The sequence below is a fragment of the Eurypyga helias genome, unplaced genomic scaffold (assembly GCF_000690775.1).
Source record: "Eurypyga helias isolate BGI_N326 unplaced genomic scaffold, ASM69077v1 scaffold40555, whole genome shotgun sequence".
NCBI classification, from domain to species: Eukaryota; Metazoa; Chordata; class Aves; order Eurypygiformes; family Eurypygidae; genus Eurypyga; species Eurypyga helias.
This window is the reverse complement of record NW_010251497.1, coordinates 1-23,895: the sequence shown is the minus strand read 5'-3', so window position 1 is coordinate 23,895 and position 23,895 is coordinate 1. Positions and strand designations below refer to the sequence as shown.

Sequence of the window (23,895 nt, the reverse complement as noted above, 5' to 3'; positions counted from 1 at the left end):
GGTCCCTCTGGATGGCATCCCTTATTATGAGTCTGTGTTATCTGGATTATAGTGTTAAACAGCACACTCTCTTTTCTCAGTCTTTCTGCACAGATAAAGTGTGAATTCCATTAACACATGATTCCAGAACAACTGAAATCTCAAGAGTAGCATTGCTCTCTAAAGGAATGCCTTAGAAATACCGGCTGTTGGGTTTGAAAAAGTAGGATACTATATTCTGTTGAGCTCTGATAGCAGGTTTAATGGTGTGTTTACTCTTCCCATCCCAACAGGATCCTTGCTGAAGCCAAAAACATCTCTTTCAATGCCACACTTGCTTTCAATGCTTATACTAACATCAAGGATTACACAGATGAAGCTGAGAAAGTTGCCAAGGAAGCCAAGGCTGTTGCAAATGAAGCTATGCAAGTGGTAAGAAAAATAAGTAAAGTGGGGAGAAGGCTTAGATTTACCTTATCCCAGAGCCATGTTTTGCCATCTTACGACTTTAATTAGACACCCCTGTCATCATAAATTCTTATGTCGAACTCAGAAGGCTATGCTCCGGTCAGAGCTATGTGCCCTCAGACTACATCCCCATTTGTTCCTAACTCCTATTCTTTATTTTTCTTTCCCATTTTGTTTACCATTCTTCCTCCCTCTGTCTTCTGCCTTTCATTGTCTGTCTATGGCTCAAGCCAACAGCTTTGAATCAGGAGGGTATGTCATTTGATACTCAATATGGCTAGTTTATATTTAACAGATGTTTTGCACACACCTAAAGAACTCCATTTCTTAATTAACTCTTCACCCTCTAGTTCCATGAAAATGCTCAGAAGCACTTTTCTGCACATAGGATGAACTGCGTGTACCTGGCAGAATGCTAGAAATGGAAAATTGTAGGAGGGGAACAGAAAGCTTTATTCATAGAAACCATACAGCTTCTTTTGTGAACTCTGGTTTTCACAGAGAATTCTCAGTATAAGGTATTGCGTGCAAATTTTCAGAGGAAACGGAGAGAACTTTGAAAAATAGGATTGTAAGGTAAAGCCAGCTCTCCAGCCTGAGTCATAATGAGGAATTTGGCTCCTTAACGCATATACTGTGAGCAAAAAGCATTCTGAGCATGTCCAGAATTATTTTTTATGTCAAATAGCAAAGGAGCTAATGGCTAATCTGTGGAAGCCGGTCAGAGAGCAACTGACGTGCACTTCATGGGCACACAGAAACATGAGGAAATGATAGTATATGAAATGACCAGACCCTATACTTGATACAGAAACATATAGGTGAACAGAAGCGACTTGTAGTTACAGCACTTGTAAATGAATAAAGGTAGCTTGCAGAGAGCTACTTCAGTCAAATGGATTATGAGAATAGCAAAAGCAATCACATGGTGTAAAAATCTGTATTTAGGAGAGCAATAAAGCAATCTAGCCACTGCACAAAAATTTCAGTATTTTTTAGGCTGTTTACATTGTCAACTTCTATTTCAAATAACAGTAATTACTATATTTCTCTCTTGATGAAAAAATTTCACCTCACGCATTAGTATGCGCTGGTTCTCTGTAAATAGTTATTTGCTTCACCGGAACTCCTAATTATGCAGAAGTAAGTAAGTAGCTGTGGATTTTTTCTTTCTTCTCATTAGGATTTAATACAGATAGCTATCTTTTGCTCCTTTGATGACTCACAGTGAGTGAGGCAGGCAGCTGTTTCAAGGTTTGAATAGGAAAAATGACATATACAGCAGTCAAGAAACAAAGCAGGCAATTACAGTATGGCTACAAATGAGTATCTATCAGGCAGTGAACCAGCTGATTGTACCACGGAGAGAAAATGGAAAGATAATTTGAAAGGGTTGGAGGTGAAGATGGACAACATGATGTAAATAGAGGCGAGTAGCAAGGAAAGAGACTAAGATATTATTAAGGTGAGGTTTTCAGCATGTATTCATTAGAGAGAGCTTGTATCTTGTTATGAGCTGTATATGTAACAAGGATCTCGTTAATAAAGAAGAAAAGGGAGGGAGCTGCTGCCTTTTAAAAGTAATTGACTTAATATAGAGTGGACGTAATCAGTGGTTTACCATCAGATTGCTGCAGAGCAAGGTAGATTTTAACCATTGTTTGGTAAATGATCATGTGAGGATTTGGGGCCAGATTTAATAAATGTGTTAGTTGTGAAGTTCAGTCATCATTTTGCTCTTCTACCTTTTGTTTTATGCAAAGACTGTTGAATGATAGCTGCTTCTAAGTGAACAGCTTAACTGCTAACCAGCTAAATCAGGCTCCCACTTTCTGCAGGCCCCAAGGAACTTACTTTCAGCTGAGCTTCAGCATGAGGGCGGGACTGCACCTTCACTCAGGGCTGTCTGGAGAACCATGGTTCAAGCACTCTCCTAGAAGGCAGCATCTGTGGATTTGACCCCCCTCAATCTGAGAAGCCCCTAGAAACTATGTTCCTTCCTTCCTGAGAAGGTGCTGTTTGGGAACCTGTGTAGAAGACAGAGAGCGTGTCTGTCCCCACCTTTTGAAAGATGGAGCCGTGTTCTCTTTTTTATGAGAGCAGCTATAGGTGCCTTTCTTGTGTAAAAGACACTGATCTCCCGATGCTAGCAGATGACGGAGAACATTGCGGAAGCTCACATGCATCCCTGAGCCGAGCCTTTCCCGTTGACTGACTCTAATGTTAGGGCAAGGGGGGGAAAGGTTTCCCAAAAGCAGCAAACTGGTGCATGAACTGGAGATGGTAGGGACAGGACTGAGTTTTGGATTCCACCCTGTCCATCCCATTATTAAGTGAATAATTTACAAGAACCTTAGTGATATCTCAGGGGTCGGAAGTTTTTTTTGTCTGGGATTTTTTGTTTGTTTGTTGGTTTGGTTTGGTTTGGGGTTTTTTTTTGGTAATGTGAATTTTTTTTTTTCAAATTAAACTTATGTTTCTAAAAGCATGAAGAAGAATAATGAAAAGATATTAAAATCCATCATGATTACAGAAAGCTTGATAAATGACTGGGAAAAATGTATTAAAAGTATGACAAAAAAATTCCTCCTGAGCTTTTTATGATGGATTTGTTCTCCCCTTTAAAAGCAAAATAAATTTATCACTGTTGAGAAATCTCTGACACTCAAGAAGCTTCAGCATCCCATTACTTAGCCAAGGCAATAACTGACTGAAGAGAGGAGCCAAGTTAACATATCCAAGATATGTGGCTTGTGTCTCACAGATCTGAATTGTAGTTTTACAATACATCTTTAAAACAGTGTGATTACTCTTAGGCTTTTTACAGATGGCTTCTATGCTAGTAACTGGAACCACAGGGGACACGTTAGGTGTTTAGAGACCTAATTCCTACTTTGATTTTGACTTTTTCTAGTGGTACCCCAACAGTTATGTAGGCCGTCTAGGTTTCATGGATAAAGCTGCCCAGCCATCCTACTCGTGAGGATGTTCTGCAAATCATCACACATTTCATTGCTTCGGAATGCTCAGATATCTTCAGGACTGGTAAAAATGAGAATAGTCCTAACTTCTGCACAGGTGAAAACTTCCCAGAACATAAGTGTTTGTTAAAAGAAAATAATTTAATTTAAGAATAAGACAGAGGTATTTTTAACTAACGTGAATTAGCACTTACGTCTACAAAATACCTTGTACGTGTGTAAATTCAAGTATGCGATCCTCAAAACTGCCCCAGTGCATTTACACCCATGCTTTGAGCTGTATCTCTGCATGTGACCAAAATCGGCAACATGGTGCCTACTTCATGTTTACATCCACTTAAAAAACCTGAGAAAAAATTCCTTTCTGCAAAGACCCCAGAAGTTCTCAGTCTGATATGTGTTCAGACCATGCTTAGCATGCACTGTCTGGGGAATCAGCACAGAATGCTGTGACTGTGGCTGGTCTTACTCAAACTTGGAGTGTGTAGCTCATTTCCCCATGAATGTGGTAAATCAGTGCATTGCACAATCATCCCTGGGAGACCTGGAGAGATCTCCTCCACCACAGAAGATGGGATGTAACCCACCTGGCTGTGGGCTGAACTGAAATCTTTCTGCCACTCCTGCAGTAGCTGGGCTGTTTGACAGAAACATTGAAATACCAGAAAAAGGATTCTTATTAGGTTCTTCCTAAATTCTTTCCTTGTCTGCTAATTAGTAATTCATAGTGTTTTTCTGTATTTTGATAGATACTTGTCTTTTGCTGTTAATCTTTGTTAAAGTTTAGATAACACATGGATGGGAAAAAAACTTTAAGGATAATGTATACTTTCAGTGGCAGCATTTTGTACTGTACTACTATAACAGAACTTCTGCCTCTAAACTACGGTTGAGATTGCATGATTTAGATACATAATGAGATGCAACTTCTGCCACAAGATGCTACAAGCAGTCAAGCTGCCGAATTTGCATGGGGGTAGGGGGTGTGCGTGAAGGAAGGCAGAGGGTGGGGAAGGTAAAAGAAAATCCTCAATTCCAGATGCTCTGGAAGAGGCAGAATTAGAAAAAATTAGATTCCTGAGACCATGCAATTTTTCAATTTATCTTGAATCACAATCTTTTTACTTTTTTCTTTTTTTTATACAGCACCTTTCCCTATTTAGAAAATAATATGAGAGACAGTTGGCTGTCAGTCTTACTAAATCGTGAAAGGGTTCATCATGTCTGAGGCTTGCCACAACCACACAAACTCACTTCTCACAAAGACAGAACATGTTTGGGTTTTTTATTATTGACTTCATCATAACTAGATATCTCATGAGCCACAAGAAAACTAGCAAAAAAAGTGTTCTTCATCAGATGTCTTAATTCTGAAAGGGAGGATTAATCATTTTAAAATAAATACAAAATAAAACTTTTAATCAATACGCTTTTCTAGTGTTAACTTTATGCAGAAATCTTTTTCTGACTAATTTTCAACACATGCCCAATTACTGTCCCTGATTCAATTAACTTCTTGGGTTTATGTTGCGAATCTGGCCTTCCAACTTCATTTTATTGAATATAAACTGATTTAACAGCTAATCAACCATTCTTAGTCATTTAATAATAATAACAACCATTATTTTTGAAGTCCATGGTCACAGAGTGATCATACCCTGGGTTCTTTTGCTTATGGGAAAACAAATGTAAAAGTATTATCTGATTTGACAGGTGCATCTGCCACAAAATCTGGCCAAACCTTCTTCCTTCAGGAATAGTCTTTTGCTTGGGTAGTAGTGTTTTGGTTTTTGTTTTTTTTTTTTTTCTTTTACTGGGTTTATATGTATTTATTACCAATACTACTGGCATTACATGATAAAGGAAATCCGTAAGAAACTAATTTTGTTCATCTTTAAAATATCTAGTTTCTCCTGATGTTGAAAGGAGTTTATGTACACAGCTTAATATTTCAGGCAAGCTTGAAAATACGAGTTATATGGGCCTTACATCTCAGAATCGCTCAGCTTATGATGAAAGCTGAATATACATTTACATCCCATATAAATATCAGGAATTATTAATAGCAGTATCCTTGAGACATGGCAATGTATGCCATAAGATATTCTGTAACAAAAGACTTGGTTCTTTATTTTGAAAGTATCCAGAGCATTCCCTAAGATTTTTAAAAGAAAAAGAAATGGTCAAGTCCAATATATGGTGTTTACAGTGTCATCAATAAACAACAAAGATTCAGTAGTATGCAAAATATCACCTCTGGGCTTGCTCATTATATAAATAATGAATAGCAATAATAACTGTGTCATTTAATTGACACACAGTTCGTTTTCAAGTATATGTATCTGCCCTGGAAAATGAAAAGTAGCTGCTTCTTAATTACATACTAGTTACAGGGCTATGACCCATGACTAATACAGAATGTTATCTGGCTGTCAGGAATATTCTCAAAGAAATATATTCAGTATAATGTGTGACCCAAGTTCAGTCTTACAAACTGAACCGTAAGTGGTTCAGAACCTAGACCATTTCCTACCAACTGAAAATACTAATCTAATTTAGAAAAATCATTCTGTCTATTGATCAGTCTCTGCACTGAAGATAGAGATGGATGTTTTTCAAAACCAAGATCTTTAAGTAGCATGATATGATGAAGGATGGTTATTTAGTAACAGAACTCTTTCAGATTAACTGCAGTGTACCCTTATTTTTAAACTCTATTTCTTTTGAATAATATTTTCTTTATTGAGCTAGCAATTAAAATTCTTGAATTTCACCACAAAGATATCTCTGTTGTCAGTGTTAGAATTTGGATCATCTGATTCAGTCTGGCTTCTAATGGTATTGTAGCTACTGTTATGAAGAAATACTGTATTGCATGTTGTGTCCATAGCTGGAGGGAAACACCCATTTTTAAGTTGAAATATCTTTTTCTTTGTTTATTCTGGGCAGAGTTTTGCTCATAGAGTCAAACCTGTTTTTTATCACTATAAACATTTTCTCTCTTTGTTGAAGTCGTCACTGGTATTCCAGAGGAGAACTGGCTTCCTGTAAGAAAAGAAATTAATTAAAGACTTTTTTTGTGTGTCTTGTAGACCAATATACTGGCAATAGGGCATAATTCAGAGCACACTGACATTCACTTAAAATTTAGGTGACTGTCCACTTAGATTATCTTCATATATCTTTTATGACTTCAGACTTTCCTGTATATATGAACTGCTTCTTTTTCTACAGACATCTGGTCCTCAGGGATCATTGAAGGATGGAGCGAAGAACGCTCTTCAGAAAAGCTTCAGAGTCCTTAATGAAGCCAAGATGTTAGAAAATGATGTTAAAGGTATGTGCAATATATGGCATTCAGGTCCATGAAATACAAGAAAAACACTGTGAGACTGCTATGCTTCCAGTATGAAAAAGCCGTTAAAAAGTATAATTCATTTCCTGATTTGAAATTGAACAATGTACAAATGAAAAAGACTTTCCTGTTTTGGGTCCAAGCATTATGCAGAGATGCGTGTCCCCTCTGTCCTTTTCGTGGACCGGAAGGCTGAGGAGGATGGAAGCTTGGTCTTTTCTTGCCAACTACATTAAGGGCAAGAGTAGGTGGGGAGGAGAGTGGGATGGAAATACTGGTTCTGATTTACTAGATGCTCCAGCAGAATAGTACAAAAACCATCCCAGCATTACATTTTTATTCTTGTCAATACAGCAGCAGGGTTTGCAATGCAAGTCAGAGACACCACGTCGCTTCAGGATGCATGTGGGATTGTGCCAGAAAAGGGAAGCATGGGGCGGGAGAATGAAGATGTTTGCCGAACAGAGAAATGGGAGGGAACTGCTAAGTATTTCCTTAAAAAAATGAAACTAAAAGCATGTCCCTAGAGACAAATTATTTTCACACACACAAATATTTCTTTGTTCCTACATAATAAATATATATCTAAATACAGCTCAGATCATGAAGTTTTTAGATTCCAAACAAAATACTTTGGCTTCACAGTGTAAAGTAAAATATGTTCAGTTTCTGTTCAGTATTTTTCACTGGAAAATAAAAAAGGGTTTTGAACTATGCTGTTTGGTAAGATGTAAAAGCTGGTGTTTCAGGTCAGATTGTGCTTATATTGTCCTTAATATTTTCTCATCAATAAATGAGAGGATTATTGGTGAATGCCATAGTGTGAGAAGGTAGGACAGTAATCAGTATGGACACGTTTGTGGTGGTTCATGTACACATGAATATCAGCTGCAAAAATGCAGGATGAGGAGCAATTGTCTGGGTAGGACTTCTCTAGATGAGACTGGAGAGATGTATGGACCATGTGCTGGGTAGAGGTGGGAAAGGCAGATGTCACAGAGAAATGATTGAATAGGAGCATGGCTTACTAAAACACATGAAACAATCCAAACTAGGTTTCCTAGTGCTTTGACTAAGTTACTGGCTACAGTTCTGGGCACTGTACTTCATGAGGGCTGAGGTGGCTTGCCAAGAGTCCTGAAGACATCATGAAGACTGATTGGAGATCTAGCAAAGGAGAGATGAGGAGAGAGATTGAAATAATTTAAATTTGTAGACTGAAAAAGAGACAAATGAGTAGGGACTTAATATTCTTCAGTTATGTCAAGGTTTCTCCAAAGAAGATAGGACTAACATATCTCAGATACACTGATACAGCTCACATATTCCTAATAACTTCCTTGTAATTAAAATACAGAAGTACTGGAATTGATTACTGAGGAGATTAGGGAAATTCAACCATTGAAAATCTTTTAAAAAGAGCTTAGACAAATATCAGTGAGGAATGACTGTTGGTCAGAAGGAAAAAAATGATCCTTGGACAAACATCTGTTCTGAGTCTATGATTCAGTGATCTTCTTGATCATTGCAACTAAAAACAGTTTATTTCTTGTGATTTTATCCAGACAGATTGTTTTATAGGCCCTCTAAGAAAACACTTATTTCAGCACTAATGAAGCATCTGTTTAACAGTACTCAACACTTCTTTCTCCACAGCAGTCTTAGAAAGAAATTGAAAAAATAGTTAATTTCAACCAAACCTGAGGGGAAATAAGCATGATACAATTATCCACTTTCAACATTGAGTTTCACACATCTGCCTTTGTGAAAAATGTTAAACGTTACTGCTTTAATTGTTTTGTTTTTATAAAGAAAGCAACTTAGGAGCATACAGCATTTGTGCCACTGGTATAATGAACACTGAGGGTAGGATATATCGAGTCCTCCATACAACTATTTTGAAGGTCTTTCATCCAAATACGGACTAGTATTTTGATGAGGCTAGACGCAATAAGTTCAAGATGGTAACTTTGTGGTTTATTCCAAGTTAGTGCACTGTTATCCCCTCCCTTTTGTAATTTGAAATTTTGTTGTGTATATTTTGAGAAGCTTGTGTCCAATCACGGTAGTCTGAGAAAGATTGTTTCATGCTAGATACATTATAGTTTGATTCTATTGGCTGAAGCTATTGTAGAGTTAACTTGAAAATCTGTATGAGAAAACAGATTTAGGACTTGAAAGAAATAAAGATGAGGAGAGGAAAGCAGTTATGATATTTTCTGCTCATCGTAGGATCTGAAGATCAAGCTGAGATTTTTTTGTTTGTTTCTTTCAAGCATCAGAACTAGAAAAATCACACAATAAATATGCAAGGTTGAGATTTCAACTGCTTGTGGCAGAGACGATGCCTGAAGCTTCCCTGTCATGCTAGAGTAGTTATACTTTTTGTTAGAAACAAGACAGATTTTTATAATAGAGCCCAGTTTTGAAGGTTTTAACATACAAGATTTTTGTTGGCCTCCTGGGAGATGCGTTATGAAAAACGTAGAACATGAAGGATGACATCCATACAACTTAGAGTCCTCTTTTGGCTGTTACTGTACTTCTGTTTAGTTTTGGCAGCTTTAGGATTTCCAGTCACGGAACTAGTTAACAAGTAAACATAATTTTTAATTAGGTCATAAAGCATAATGTTTCTTAAGGTCATTAATTACATTTCATTGTCATACACTGTTTGAAAGTTAAAAATTCTTGTAGCAGCTCTGAGTGAACAATGTGTCTGCAGTTACTAGTAAATCTGGGATGTTTATTTAGGGTGTTCTTTAGTGCAACACTTTACTGCGAGATTCAGTACAGATTTAGGGCTGCAGGGGCATGCTCCAGTTACAGAAAATCATGAAACTGTGAGGGGATGCCCGTGTGCAATTTAAAGTAGCTTGGCTGAAGTAGAACGAATAGGGATGCTGTTAGTGCCCCTTTCTGGAGTGCAGACTGCTGCAGTTTGCCGTGGCTAGTGTATCAGAAACTCTGAAATGGCAGCGCCTCCTCTTCCCTGCCATGGCGTTCCTCTGGAGAGACTAGATGCCAGAGTGGAGTCCAAGCTTTGTGTGCTCCCCAGGCAGTTCCAGCGGGGTAACTGTGTGTTCCACACAGCACAGCGTCTTGTTTTCAAGGACAAAATAAAACAGTCTGTACGTGGATATATGTCAATTCCATGTCTCCACATGACTGTCCAGTTTAACATGAGAAAAGGTGTGTAAACAACCTCAATAAGACATTACTTCGCAGATTTCTGAAAGAAGTATGTCATTCAACCATTTTACACCAGTGAGAATTTGATAACAGCTTCATAATTTAGAAGCCAAGGTCTAAACAGTCTAAAGATCATAAATCAATCCTAATGCAAGCAGGGAGCAGTGGTCAAAATGAGCATATTAGGTCTTTGTCTATGTTCTTGCCGGGGTAACACTCTCCGATATGTCTTAGATTAAAGGTGCTTCATACAGACAAACATTCTGATCTTTTCACAGCACGCCTTTTGGCATCTGATAAAACATGGTCATGCTCCACAGCTTGACCCTCAAAGATCAGTTAATGTTGTGTCCAGAAAGCAGATGCATAAAAATAAAATGCAGTGGCAGATTTCTTAGGTGTTTTTTTTTTCCCCACCCTACTTTTGCTCCAAGGTGGTGATGCAATTTGTATTATGACCATAATCTCTTCTGGATGTCTTGATGTCTCCACAATAAAAAGTGAGAGTTGAATGTCAAACTAATAGAAAAATATTTTCTTACAATTCTCACAAAGTCACCCTCTTCAGTGTCTCAACTGGAAGTGCAGGATGGATGACGGACACTTTATGAAGATTGGGTAGACAGAAGTAATCATTAGTTTAAAATTTCTCTGTCTGCACTACAGGTAGTGCATTAGTTAAAATAATGAAGACCCGTAAGCCACTCACCTACTATACACTCCAAAAATCCACCCTGGGCTGTGATGGAGGTAGGAGTGTTTTCTTACTACATTATGACATCCCCCTGATTAACAGCCAATTACACGAGTTGTAAAATGGCTGTTAATCAAGGAAATGTTTTATATTACCATCAAAAAATGCTGAAACAGGCCTTAACAAAGCAAAGCTTCTGACAGAAGCTATTAAAGTGGAGATTTAGTAATTTCTCTCTCTGTGGGGCTAGGAGTTAGAAGGAATAACGCTGGTGGGAGAAGCAAAATCTGTATGTAGTGCTCCGGATAAAAAGACGTTTTGAAATTTTGGCTACAGGTGAGTAAATGCTGCTGCCAACCAGCTTCATTCTCTCTGTGCCTTGAGGGATTTTCAGTTTGCCAGGAGCAATTTTTCTTATAATTTGGAATTTACTGGTTTAAAAATATACTCGTCCCAGTTCAGAAATGACAATATACAGACTTTGCCAAAGCTGATCAATGAAAAGCAAAAATAAGATGTATAAACTCCTCTTCAGCTGGAGACTGCTGTCAGGTGGCCACTGAAATTCAGCTCATGCCATTTCTCTTGCTTAAGAATTGACAACTTGAGGAGGACTGTGTTGTCTGACAACACGGGAATATTTTTAGCTAAAACATTTTCCAGCTCATAGGCATAGCTAAATCCCTTGATTGTGTATTCTCCTCTGCTTTGTGTGTTTGCTGACCTGGCATATTGGATTCACCAAATCATAGTGTTAGCTTGATGACCAACATAATATTCATACAAAAACTGCAGTCAGTGCTGAAAGTAGTCTTTTTAAAAAGTCAACCATCACTAGCTGCATTTTTCTAGTTACACCTCTTTACCCTCCTTGTTCCTAATGCCAGTTCCTAAGTCTTGCTTGTTTTAGGGGAAAAAATTTTAGCTTATGGCTTGTCTTCCTCTTTATAGGATGAGACTGTGGGGAGCAAGAATGTAAAACAGAAATAATGGAAAGGGATGTGTGTAACTGCCAGTTCTTTTGTGCAGTACCCAATCAATAAAAACAGCTGCATATATTGCTCCTTGACAGCTTTCCACCTTTATTCTGATTTTGGGATACATGCATTGAGTAGCCCAGCCTTAGGATATCCTCTTGGACATTTTTGCATGGAAAACTGCATTTGGGCGTGCTGTTTCCACTAGCATTGCAATGGTGGCACATCATCAGTAGTTAACCAGTGCCACTTATGTATGCGATCTGCTGAGAGTTCTAAAAACTTGTTTCTTGTAAAAATAGGTTACTGTGTATAAACGGTGAGTAACTAAGTTCTTAAATTCATCTTAAAATTAAATACATGAATGCAGGGGTTTCCCACCCCCCACCCCCCCACCCCCTTTTACTAATTTCATTTTATTCACTCAGAGGAAAAAGGGATGATGCTTTATTCTGTAATGTTGTGTTTAACTATGGAAGTATAAACAGAAAGTTAAAATCTTGGTTCATGTTAACCAAGCCCAAAAAGCTAAAGGCCCATATCTGCAAAGTCCTTCAGGATCCTGCTTATTCTTTAGGGTTTAGTTTCAGTAATGCAATAATAGTTTTGTTGATTTGAACAATAAACAGCGCATTGATTGTCATCCTGTGCCATCTTGGTGCAGAACTAATCAAGTGGAAGCAGGATTGAGACAAATTTCTCAGGATACTCCTCAACCTCCACTTCACTGTGTGAACTGACAGTGCTGGCATCTTCCAGTGCAGACCCACTAACCTCTTCCAAGTCAGATAAGCTATGTACTTTGGAAAAACTTAGATTGCAGCTGCCTGTATTTTGCCTAGACTTTATGATTAACTAGAGGATCTCAGGCCTGCAAATCATATCTCCAGCGTTCTTCATAAATGCTAATACTTGAAGGATGGGGAAAAGCTGATGTGTAGTCAGTTCAGTTCATGATTCATACACAAAATTAGCTCAGTGCTTAGTGAAGAGGCCATCTGGATTACATGGGAAGTTACTTCAAAATATAACTTCGTGTTAATATCACTGTGCAAAATGAACAATTTCCTTTAAAAGCTGACATGGGCCTTAGTATCTCCTCACATCTCTTCATGTAAGGACCTCCCTCGGGGCACTTACTTATGGTTGTATTATTGTAATTTTTTAAAAAACACAGTTCAAATATATATGAGGAATTAAAAAAATAAGCATTAAACAGGTGGAGTCTCGGTATTCAATTTCAGTTCTAGGGAAACTTCCCTTATTAAAATCCATAAAAATTAGTTTGCTGCTATGGTTACGAAGCTGAAAACAGAAGTCTGGAAACATGATTCTTCAGAAATATAACTGGGAGATAATTAGCGTAGAGTTGGATCTGGCAGAGTAAAGAGGAGAAAAAGAGATAATTTAAGAGTACGCAGCAAAGTTAGTACACCACCACTGGAAATGGATTGAATATCTCAGAAATATTAACACACTTTATAAACGCTAACATCCCAAAAGGCACCAGAGACACCAAGGACATATCAGGCAGACTGTAATTTCAGAATTAAATGGTAGAAATTAAAAGAGTTTTGTCAGTATTATTACTTAACAAGGAATGAACTCAGATAAGGTCTCAGAGCATTTAAGACCAAATTCTCATGAGTTCATCCTGGTTTAACAGCATCACATTACCAGTTGCCTCATTCAATAGTGGAGACAAACCTTGTCATTTAAAAATAAAGCTGGTTTTGAGGAGAAGAATGATCTTATGAATGATAAGATTATTCCCAACTTCATTCTAGTGTGCCTCTTACAGTCCACACGAATGTCCTGTGTAGGACATTTTGCAGGAACAAAAGCTTACCTCCAGACACACCTGCAGTCCTATGTGTTGCTCTCATTTAAATAAAGCAAACAAATTTCTTCCTGAATGACATTTCAAAGGGTCTAACAGCAGAGTATGATTCTCATTTAAATTCCATGCACTATTTCAGCCTTGCTATAGTCTTGGAAAAATTAGTTAATGATTTCTTGTAGGTAATATACATTTTGTTTGATTCTTCTCTTTACAAATTGTTTCTTCCATAGCTAGTTTTAAGAAACCTTACCTTTGTAGAACATGAACTACAATCCCTTATTTTAATATATTATTCTGTTTATTCTTTCACAAAAGGGTTACAGCCTTGATGCTTTTGGAATGCTGGAGTAGCAATGATACATCTAATTATTGTCCTTTAATAAAAAGAGTTGCTTTTTGGTTTTGGCAAGTATGTGACTGTAATTCACCAAGATACCTCATATCCAATATGTTTTCTTTTCCTATGCCAGTACCTACTTGGATAAGTATCCAAAAACTAGGTGTTTGTTTTCAATAACCTGTCACATATCTGAAGGTCATAGTCATACATTGCATCCTGAACTCCTTTTTTTACTAATTATACTCCTCTTCCTGCTATCAAGCACAGTCATGTTGAATTAGTTTCCCAGTAGGGCATGCCTTTAAGGTAAGAAATTGCCAGCTGTCTGTTCCGAATAGTTAGATATTGATACAAAGAAATTATGAAAAGTGTTCCCTAAGATACTAGTTTAAGCATTAACTACCATTTTCTGTGCCAAACTTTACTTCTAAATTTTGAAATAACGTCAGTTTAAATAGCCATAAAGATTAGCTGGAATCTCACTTTTGAGAGTTTGAAAAAATATTGCTGTGCTGTATACTGTTCCAAAAAAATGTAATTTTTATTCAAAGCAACTGCTGAAGAATTGGAACTTACCTGTAAAGGATAACATGAGTTTCATCTGCAGTGTACCAAATATGACACACCTGTGCCTTTGATTTTACTAGTTCTTTGATTTGAACCCATTCTTAACTTCGGAGTTTTGTTTATTTGACAGGCTTTTTCCCAGAAAAAAAAGTAGTATGTTTATTTCATAATAACCTCTTGTTACTGTATTCTTCTCATGTTCATGACCAGCGCAAGGGTGATCTCAATGGTTTTCCTCAGATTTCATGTCAGTGTTAGTTATCTTTGAGAAAATCAAAGAGAACTGGGCTCTGGCCTGTGTAATTGCAACACTCAGCTGACCTAATCGATGTTTTCTCTTTCACACTACGTTCAACTCATTCAACCCAATTTCAAGAAGAAAATTTCAGTAGTAAGTTAATCTAGGAATGAAAGCTGTGACTGAACATCACACTTACTGAACCCATCAGTGGGTCATTTTGTGAATTTTCATGAGTTGTACCATCTGTGATTGTTATTTATTTCTTTCCTCTATAAACCTCAGGAAATTGATAAATTTAGAACAGTTCAAGGAACTCAACTATTTAGATATCATGGAAGTAGGGAAATTGAAGAAACATTATCAGCAAACCCTACAACCAGTTTTACTGGACTTCCTTATTTACACAGTGTATCTTAATGATAAATTGCTTGCTCATTATTATGCATTTTAAATTATGTAGAAGGAAAGCATAGTGGAAACAAAGACTTAAAGCTTCTGTACTATGTGCATTTTTTATAGAAGAGGGGGATAACCTGGACAGCATGCAGAACAGGCTGAAAGATGCTGATGAGAAGAATTCCATTCTCCTGAGAGCTTTGAACGAAACCTTAGGAAAGCTGTCAGCCATTCCTAACGGTAAGATGGAAAAGTGCTGTAGCACTTGACCCATCCCTGCTCTTTCATTTCATTTTCTGTCACTTAACATCTGTCTGATTAGTTTTTGCCTCTGTCCACACTATGTCCACTCTGACCATTGGCTGCTGTAATAAGATGAAGATGAGCAATGTGAGAGAGAGAATGGAACTGAAACCAGTTACATGTTACCAGCTTGTATTATGGCATGGTAAAAGGTATCATGCTTCTGCAGTTTGCAAAGGGTTTCAGAAAGAAAAGAATTATGATATTGGGAATTATGATGTAATCTGAGACAAATAGTCTTTTCTTTAAATATGAAAAGTCTTTTTATGAAACTACTGTTTAATGAGCCATTATAATTTAACCAGTATAATTTAACCCAAGAAGAATAAAGCCTTACTGACTTCACAGAAAAAGCAGGATGACATTTTCTAGGTTTTGTTTTACCTTTCTACTACACTCTCATTGTTTTATGCTGCAGTATCGTTTCCAGTCACTGGTGTTGTGTACCTTTTTTAGCCTGTATATTGCTTAGGACTGGAACAGGCTTTCCTCAGTTAACTCTGAAGTGAAATGCACGTCCATAATTCTATATAGCCCAAACAACTTTTAAAAAACCACTGTAATGCTCATTAAAATCCCAAATTCCTGGGATATTAACTGTTTTGTGTTGTGATAGCAAGGGACAGGGAGCTAAAACGTAGTTTCATTTTAATAGACAGTGATAAACTGAGTGCTTGTTTTAGAAAATAAAAGCTTTATTATCACTGTCATTTGCTATGACTTTTCTCTCCAAGGAGCACTTCATAAACTGAAGATATGCCTTAAGAAAAGTGTCTAAAGAAAATCTGTATTCTGTCTGATTGGTGACGGTCTGAAAGGTTCAGACTGCAAATAAAAACTTGGCATGAAAAACAATTTACTGTTCATTTTGCACATTTTTGTGGCTTTGTGATTCTAGATAAAAAGTTTTGGTTTAGATTTAGTGATCCTTGAAATCAGGCATTCACAAAAATTTGTTCCAATATGTCATGGTCATCTATACCACTTCCCAGGTTTTGGCCACAGGTACTGACATGAATGTTTCTCTTCTTCTGCACAGATAGATGCCTCGGTCAAACAAAATGGACCTCTAAGGCCAGTTGACCTTAAGACAAAGAATACTAAATATGAAACAAGTAAAATATGAAACATGCAACCATTAGCAATGTAATAAACTCTTGTCAGATTAGTTACAGGGTGCTTGCTCTTGGGACAAGGACACTCATAAAAACGACCAGATGCGTATTAATAATGAATTTCCGAGTGAATAAATAGCATGGATAAGAAAATGCAGTATATTAGTTGTCCAACACAGAAATAACCAATGAGGATGGAGGAGGAAGTGACTCTGTCATATATCTTGTTCTTCAAGGAGTCAAAAAAGAAGAGAGCAGCATTAAACTAATAATTCTTGTGTCCATGCTCTACTAATAGCCAAATAAAACCAGAAAGATTCAAAATGGGATAGATGGGTAGATCATCTTAGGACAAGGACCCACATGTGCAGGGGTGGCATAATTTAAAGTGTGGCTGAAAACAAACCTAATTTGTGTGATCAATAGAGGGAAGTAACGCAGTAACTCCAACCTTCACTCTGCTGGAAAGGTGCATGACCTCTAATAATGGCCTCAAAAAGAGATACCTACATATGATCAAAAAAGGAAGTGAAAAAAGGCAATCAGGGTGCTCTGTTCTTTCAGTTCTCAGTATTATGATAATGGTTTATTAAAGGTTCAGTTGTATTTTCAAGGTGCTATTGAATTTTGGGGACTGCCAAAATTTTGAAATTGCCAAAACTTCAGAAATAAGGGTTGAGTTGTTCAGAGCACAGGTATAATGTATCTTTACTCCAGAAAGTAAAAAGGGTTGTGGAACTCTGCAATGTGCAGGGCAAACCCACCAGTTCTCTACGGCCTTAGGAATCATCGCATGCTCCCCAGGCCTCAGGCCTGATCGCATCAGTTGTTTCACAGAAGCAGAAGGACCTGCCTAGGAGACCATCTGGAAACCTGTGCTGTTGATCCCTTGAAACTGAGAAAATGCTCATGTTCCCATGTCTTCACAAACTTATAGCATCAGGAATGTGCAATCTGCTTCAAGCAGGAAGATGGTATAAACTAACTCTATCATCTCTCTCTTAATCATAAACAAAGACATCACAACCTCTTGTGCCTTCCCCACTACTGCAATGCAGTCTTGTTAACATCAGGGACTACCACAAGAAGTCTCAGTATGAAAAGTGGGACTATCTCTACATAGTTGTTTCAAAGATGTCCAAATTTCTGACCTGCTCTCCAAAATTGTCCTATGACTGAGGAACGTGAGGATACCCTGGAGAACACAAGGGGAAATCAACTCCAAGAGCAGTTTCAGAGGAAGCAGATGGCAAAGCAGGTTTCTGCAGGTACCACAACTCCACTGTGGTGTGGTGGTAGAGTTCACATGGGTTGCCTTGCAAGCTGGAGTGTCCACTGCAGCATTTTCTGTTTGCTCACTTCTTCCCATCTGTGGGAATTCAGAAAGTTTCGCAGCTCCCTAGCCCAGCACAACCTGGGCTGCTGGCTTGTCATGTGATATAATGCAGTGTGGTAACAGCACCTGAGCTGCTCAACAGCTGCCTGATAATTTTTAGAGCAATCCAGTTTACTAACACTGGATATCAGTGATTACCTGCTTGAATACCCCGATGTCTGTTTTATCGTTTAGCAATAGCACAATCAAAAACATTCCAGACACGAATGCTTTCACCACAAATAGAGAGCATTCATTTCCATTTTGCAGGCAGAGAGGTGGGGCAGAATTAGACTGAATGTTTTGCTTAAGGTTACCAAGGGTGTCGATGGTGTATGTGATTAACCCAGTCAATGGACCCTTGGTCTCCTGATCCACAAGATTATTTGTCACAATTTCAGCTGAAACACACGGAGTTCGATTTCTGAACTCTCTACATCAGAACATTGAAAGCCCTATTTCTATTATATATATCAAATATATCTGACACTTGATCAGAGAAGTTAACCAGTGAGTCAACAGCAACTAAATTGCACAAAAATTTACCTAATAAAAATTATTTGCCCTTTGCACACAAATGGGGCCAGCATTTTCTCTTCTTCAAGGGCATTTGATGTCTCAAAAAAGACAGAAAGGGCCAGATTCTGCAATCCACAGTTACAAGTAGTAATGTCTCACTACGTGTGGAGTAGTAGCTCTCAAAGAACTACACAACACAATTTAAGATGGTGGAATTTTGACCCAACTTTATTTTAAGATGTGTGGAGGAAAATTCTGTACTCTAAACAATCATTTCATGATGGTTTTCTACCTGCAGATACAGCTATAAAGGTACAGGCAGCCAAAGACAAAGCAAGACAAGCCAACGAGACTGCAAATGATGTCCTGGCCCAGATTAAAGACCTCAATCAGAATCTTCTGGGCTTGAGGAACAACTACAGTAAACTCACAGACGATGTGGCAAAAACAAATGCTGTTGTGAAGGATCCTATCAAGAACAGTAAGATATTTTTTGGGTTGTTTGGTGTGGGTTTTGGTCAGGTTGTGGTTTTCATTTCACATCTCAAAATGAAACAGAGACACTCCAGGATGTCACTCGCACAGTGTTACTACAGTATGCTGGGTTCTCAGTCACTTCTATTTTCTGGATTTTACATATAAAAAGAATTTAAATCTTAAGGACTGCTGCTAGTAGTTGGGAAAAAAGCTACTGTGAGAAGGATGAACATGTAGTGGTTAGATTTGTTCTTCAGGCTACTTTCACAAGTATTTAGGAGGTGAATAATCAGGGATTCTAACTGGCAAATCATCCCTTGATTTAGGCAAAATTCCACGCACTAATCATGTCTTCAGTCAGTCAGACATCAGTTCTGGGAGAAACACATGACTTTTCATATGCGGTACCGGTTTTGGAGGAACTCTGAAGACACTTAAGGAGATTCTGGGAATGGGGTTTTTGTTTTAAATTACAGTATATTTTATGGTAGATTACTATAACATGCCACATACAGCCAGGGCTGACCACAAAACCAGATTGTCTTTACAGAATTACTGAAGGACTAATTTCTCAGGTAACCTGGGCTCCCCAGATTGTTGTTAGCTTGATGAAGCTGGGCACCTAAAAACATCCGGTTTAGGAGATTAGACAATATGAAAAGCAGGTATTGATTGAAATATTGTAGTGGGTAATAGAACGAGCAGATCTGTGAGGTGATAGCTTTTGGCAAGTTAGTGATACACAACTGAGAAGTGTCCTAAAAGCAGTAATGTCTTGGCACTGCTGGATCTAGACTAGGCCATCTGTCTCAGTCTAAGACTGTGTACATCAGCGTTTTAGTTGAGATTAGAAGTGGCAATTTAGAAGTTAATCTCTTGATTGTCCTTGGTCACCATTATTTGGTGACTGACGACAATCAAGACCACTCACACCGAGGAGTGGTCTTAACACTTGCAAACTCACGCACATCAGATAAAGCTTAACTGGAAGATGTTCTCCAGAAGTACACTTTTACCACTTCCTAATTGCTAATGGATACTCAGATTACAGAATGAGATTAAAGTACATGCAGAGTAAACCACTCCAAATGTGTATAGTGAGTATGTTGGCACTGACAACTACACACTAGAGTAGATGTAGCCTCTCTGGTATGTCAAAATTCAGGCTCTGAATTCTCATTATATAGATGTGCAATACATAAAACATAAGTTTTTTTTCTAGACTAATCCTGTCTCTTAATTTACTTTACATTTCTGTTTAGATCTTCAAAACATTTTCTTACACTGTCTTCTATTTTTTTCTCTCTTCCTTGTCTTCATACCTTGCCTACAGAAATCAGTACGTATGTTTTTTCTTGCTGCTTTTCTTGCGCCTTTTCCAGTAAATAGTGATCCACTGCTTACCACCAAAGCTTCTGCACGGTGCTTTACATTTCACATTACTTGAAATAGTTAGTTACTTTTTGAAGGCTCTCAGATAAAGCGATTTGTTAACTAGTTTTGCCTATGTGAAGCCTTAAGAAGCATCTTGAAGGTTTGGTATCAGTGTCTGGCTGACTGTTCAAAAACTAGACATGCAGACTTTCATGCTTGATTATTATGATTGTCATTCGATGTACATTTTTCAGGTAAAAGCAGGTTTGTCCCTTCCAGTGTCATCTGCACAAACACATACCCTCATGCTAACCCAGTGTTGCAATCCTTAGATCTGCTGATGAGTTCTCAGAGAGGGCATTGTTCAGTAGTTGTATGTTGAGAGGCAAAAAAGTCATTTGACTCTTAAAGCAAAAGAGTAAAAAAAAATCTTTGTGAAATTATTGAGTTCATCTGAAAAAAAAAAAAAGAAAATATTTGCAGTTTACTGCTACTGCTTTTTAACCTGCTTTCAATGCACATGCTGACTTTTAAACTTGTGATCAGAGTAAAGCCTTTTTCTAGTTGTGGCCATTATAGTTAATTCAAGAATTAACTTCAAGTTAATTCTAACCCTGTTTTGGAAACATACTAATAGAAACTAATCTGTTACCATTCACCTAGCATTTTTCTTCAAAACTGGAGTTTAAAAAACAGAATGTAAATATTTCATTCATAAGTGTATTTTGTTATAGGTAATGTTTTCCATTACTATCCTCCTCACCTGCAGCATAGTTACTGCTTCAAAATCCTGCTTTAACACCTGAGTTTGTTACTATTGATATTTTAGCTTGATTCTAAATATTCTTAGATTATCTTATTCTGTTCAGATATCGTCCAGGTCTGTGTACACCTCATAGTAGCATACACAATCGCCTGAGCATTGTGTATGCAGAATTTTCTTGGATTTATTATTGCAATGTGTAACTACTCTCTGACACTATTCTCTAAAACTCTGCCTTGTTCTTATGAAGTTGCTGATGCAGATTCCAGTATTAAAACCCTAGAAAAGGAAGCAGATCGCCTGCTGGATAAAATCAAGCCCATCAAAGAACTTCAGGATAATTTAGGGAAAAACATTTCTCAGATAAAAGAGCTGATAAACCAAGCTCGGAAGCAAGCCAATTCGGTAAGCCTTCGTTCTCAGTAAAATGACCTTTTGAGTATTGATGGGATTTTATATTCTACTTTTCTATTTCTTTTCCACAGGGTGAATTCTTTCTAATTCTAAACATGTGTAAGGAGAGCAGATAATAGAGTACAACTTCTGAGAAAAAAAAAAAAAAAGACCCAACAGAATATTCTGATGATTCTGATTCTCTGTGTCTTGTTTCTCCATTTAAAACATACCGTTGTTACATTCCTACAGATGGTATCCATTTATCTCGAAAGGTTATTATTTAAGAAGTATTGTGGATGGTAGTACAGCAAAAGAGTCACAGCGTTATCAATTTTTTGTGAAAACTAAAATATATTTTTTTGCCTCAGCACTGATATTAAGCTCCTGCTTTCATTTCATAGAACTTATATTACCTGAGAATGACACCATCTCAAACTCACTGAAATTGCAGAGTGTATTTGCTTTTTTCATATCCTTGACTTTCTTTGTCCAGTAGCAGTTCTGACGACTTGAGATCGAGTTAAGAATACATTTCTAGTCCATTTAATGAGTTTGAAGTCCATCTCCCTGGCTCGATAATACTCTAAACTCAAGGATTAGCTGGTTAATACTAAATGTATTCAGCATGTTACCTAATGTAGGAAAGGAAAAATTTCTTGAAGATGGTACTTCAGAAAACTTCCTGAAAAACGGTTGAAAAAAAAATCCGCAGAATAATATAGGATCCTGGGAAAGAAGTGTGTTCCATATCTCAATGAAATTTGCCCACGATAGAAAGACAGACCACAGTAATGAAATGGTTTTATTACATTCATCTTCTGTCCAAAGGCTTTGAACTGCTTCACTGTGCAGCATTGCTGAGATAGGGAAACTGTGTGTTTGGTCATACAATGGCTCTCTTTTTTGACAGAGTTTGCCCTAGGCATAGGGTGATACCACTATGTACATCTACTCTAATACATAAACATGTCTAGCTGGAATTGAAATACTGTTGTACTGTCATTATGTCTATGCTGGCATTATGAAAGCAAACAGTATACCATTTTTATCTGTGCTCAGAGCCTGAGGAAACTAGCACACATATCCAAATGCATATGTCACTCAGCTGTGAAGATGAAACTTAGTTATGAATACCAACTCCATTAGGGGCTATGTAAAAGCAGTGATAGACACAACTGTTGGTTTAAAAATAATTGTTAAAAGATGTCTGAAATTGGCATAATCAAAGATATTACAAGGAAAAAAATAGCTCATCCTGTCTGCGGGATAGCAATGTGCTGTGATTCTGTCAAGAGTGCTGTTTGTTTTCCTGGCTGCACATTCTACTTCTACTGCTAGAATTCCACTGCTGCTTGCATTAGACTACTATATCTTCTAGCTATTATCAATACATACAGTTTGTTCTTTCAAATGTGAATTCCAAAGTTTTTACTTTTAATAAACAATCCCAGAAAGAAATTCCGTTTCTACCTCCTGTACATCCAAGCAACTCCTTGTTATGTCTAACACAAGAATGGGAAGAAAGGGGGGAAAAAAAAAAAGTGTAATTTTCTTAAAATTATTTGGAAGCATTTGAAGTTATTTCTGGAATAATAAGCAGGAAACTGAGTTCGTTCTACTCTGCTTTTTTTGAAGATCAAAGTGTCTGTGTCCTCTGGAGGCAATTGTATTCGCACATACAGACCAGAAATAAAGAAGGGAACATACAACACCATCATTGTCAATGTGAAGACTGTAGTTGCTGACAATCTGCTTTTTTACCTTGGAAGTGCCAAGTTTGTAAGTCTGTCTCCTGCTTTTCATGTCAACTTTGCTCAATCAAATCAGAATACTGACAAATACAGAAAGTGATGTTTATTTTTACTCCTAGAGGATTTAAAGAAGTAATAGAGTGCCTAAGATAATCTAGACATTTACTGTCTTTGGTATTAATACAGGGACTTCTAAAATATGACCAGAAAATATTTTTTAATATTTTTATGTTTTAACTAGATATGAAATGGGAGACTTGTACATGGGCTATACTAGAGCTTTAAAATTCACAGTGCAACCAGGGTAATTTTGGGGTTGCTTGTGGGTTTTCCCTTGGAAATGAAGTAGCTAATCATCTTGCATCTGTCAAAGCTCTTATTTATTGTAATTTTAAGTCAAGACTACAATTCCAAGCATAATAATGAGAATGATTCATTTCCCTATGAGCCCTATACCAGACAGACGTCTAGAATAATAAATAGTAATTCAGTAAATGGGAAAAGTATTCTATTTCTAACATCTTTAACTATATATTTTATTTACCTAATACAAAATGAAGAGGCTAGATGGCATCATGTATTATCCTAGAATCCTGAAATCTTTTTGCCATCGAATGGATGGTTTCCAGACAACATTACTCTGAGTTAAATCCTTCTCTTGATGGCTACAGTATTAATGTTTCTGTAACTCTAGCAGCCATTTAGTGCATGTCAGTGACAGAAGTAATTTGCCTTTTTTGGCTTACAATTCCTTGTTTGAACCAAGGTGTCATGGTTTAACTCCAGCTA

General features: G+C 37.4%; 1 protein-coding gene across 1 annotated transcript; it reads left to right on the top strand.

Annotated features, from left to right (window-relative positions):
* Positions 1 to 272: 272 nt before the first annotated feature.
* LOC104509947 (laminin subunit alpha-2-like) lies at positions 273 to 23,134 on the top strand (the record flags this gene model as incomplete). The annotated part of the gene is made up of 6 exons (XM_010152048.1): positions 273 to 411; positions 6,663 to 6,765; positions 15,157 to 15,273; positions 18,644 to 18,826; positions 21,210 to 21,364; positions 22,991 to 23,134. Coding segments are annotated over 6 exons (841 nt in total), but the record flags the coding sequence as incomplete, so codon positions are not given.
* Positions 23,135 to 23,895: the final 761 nt, after the last annotated feature.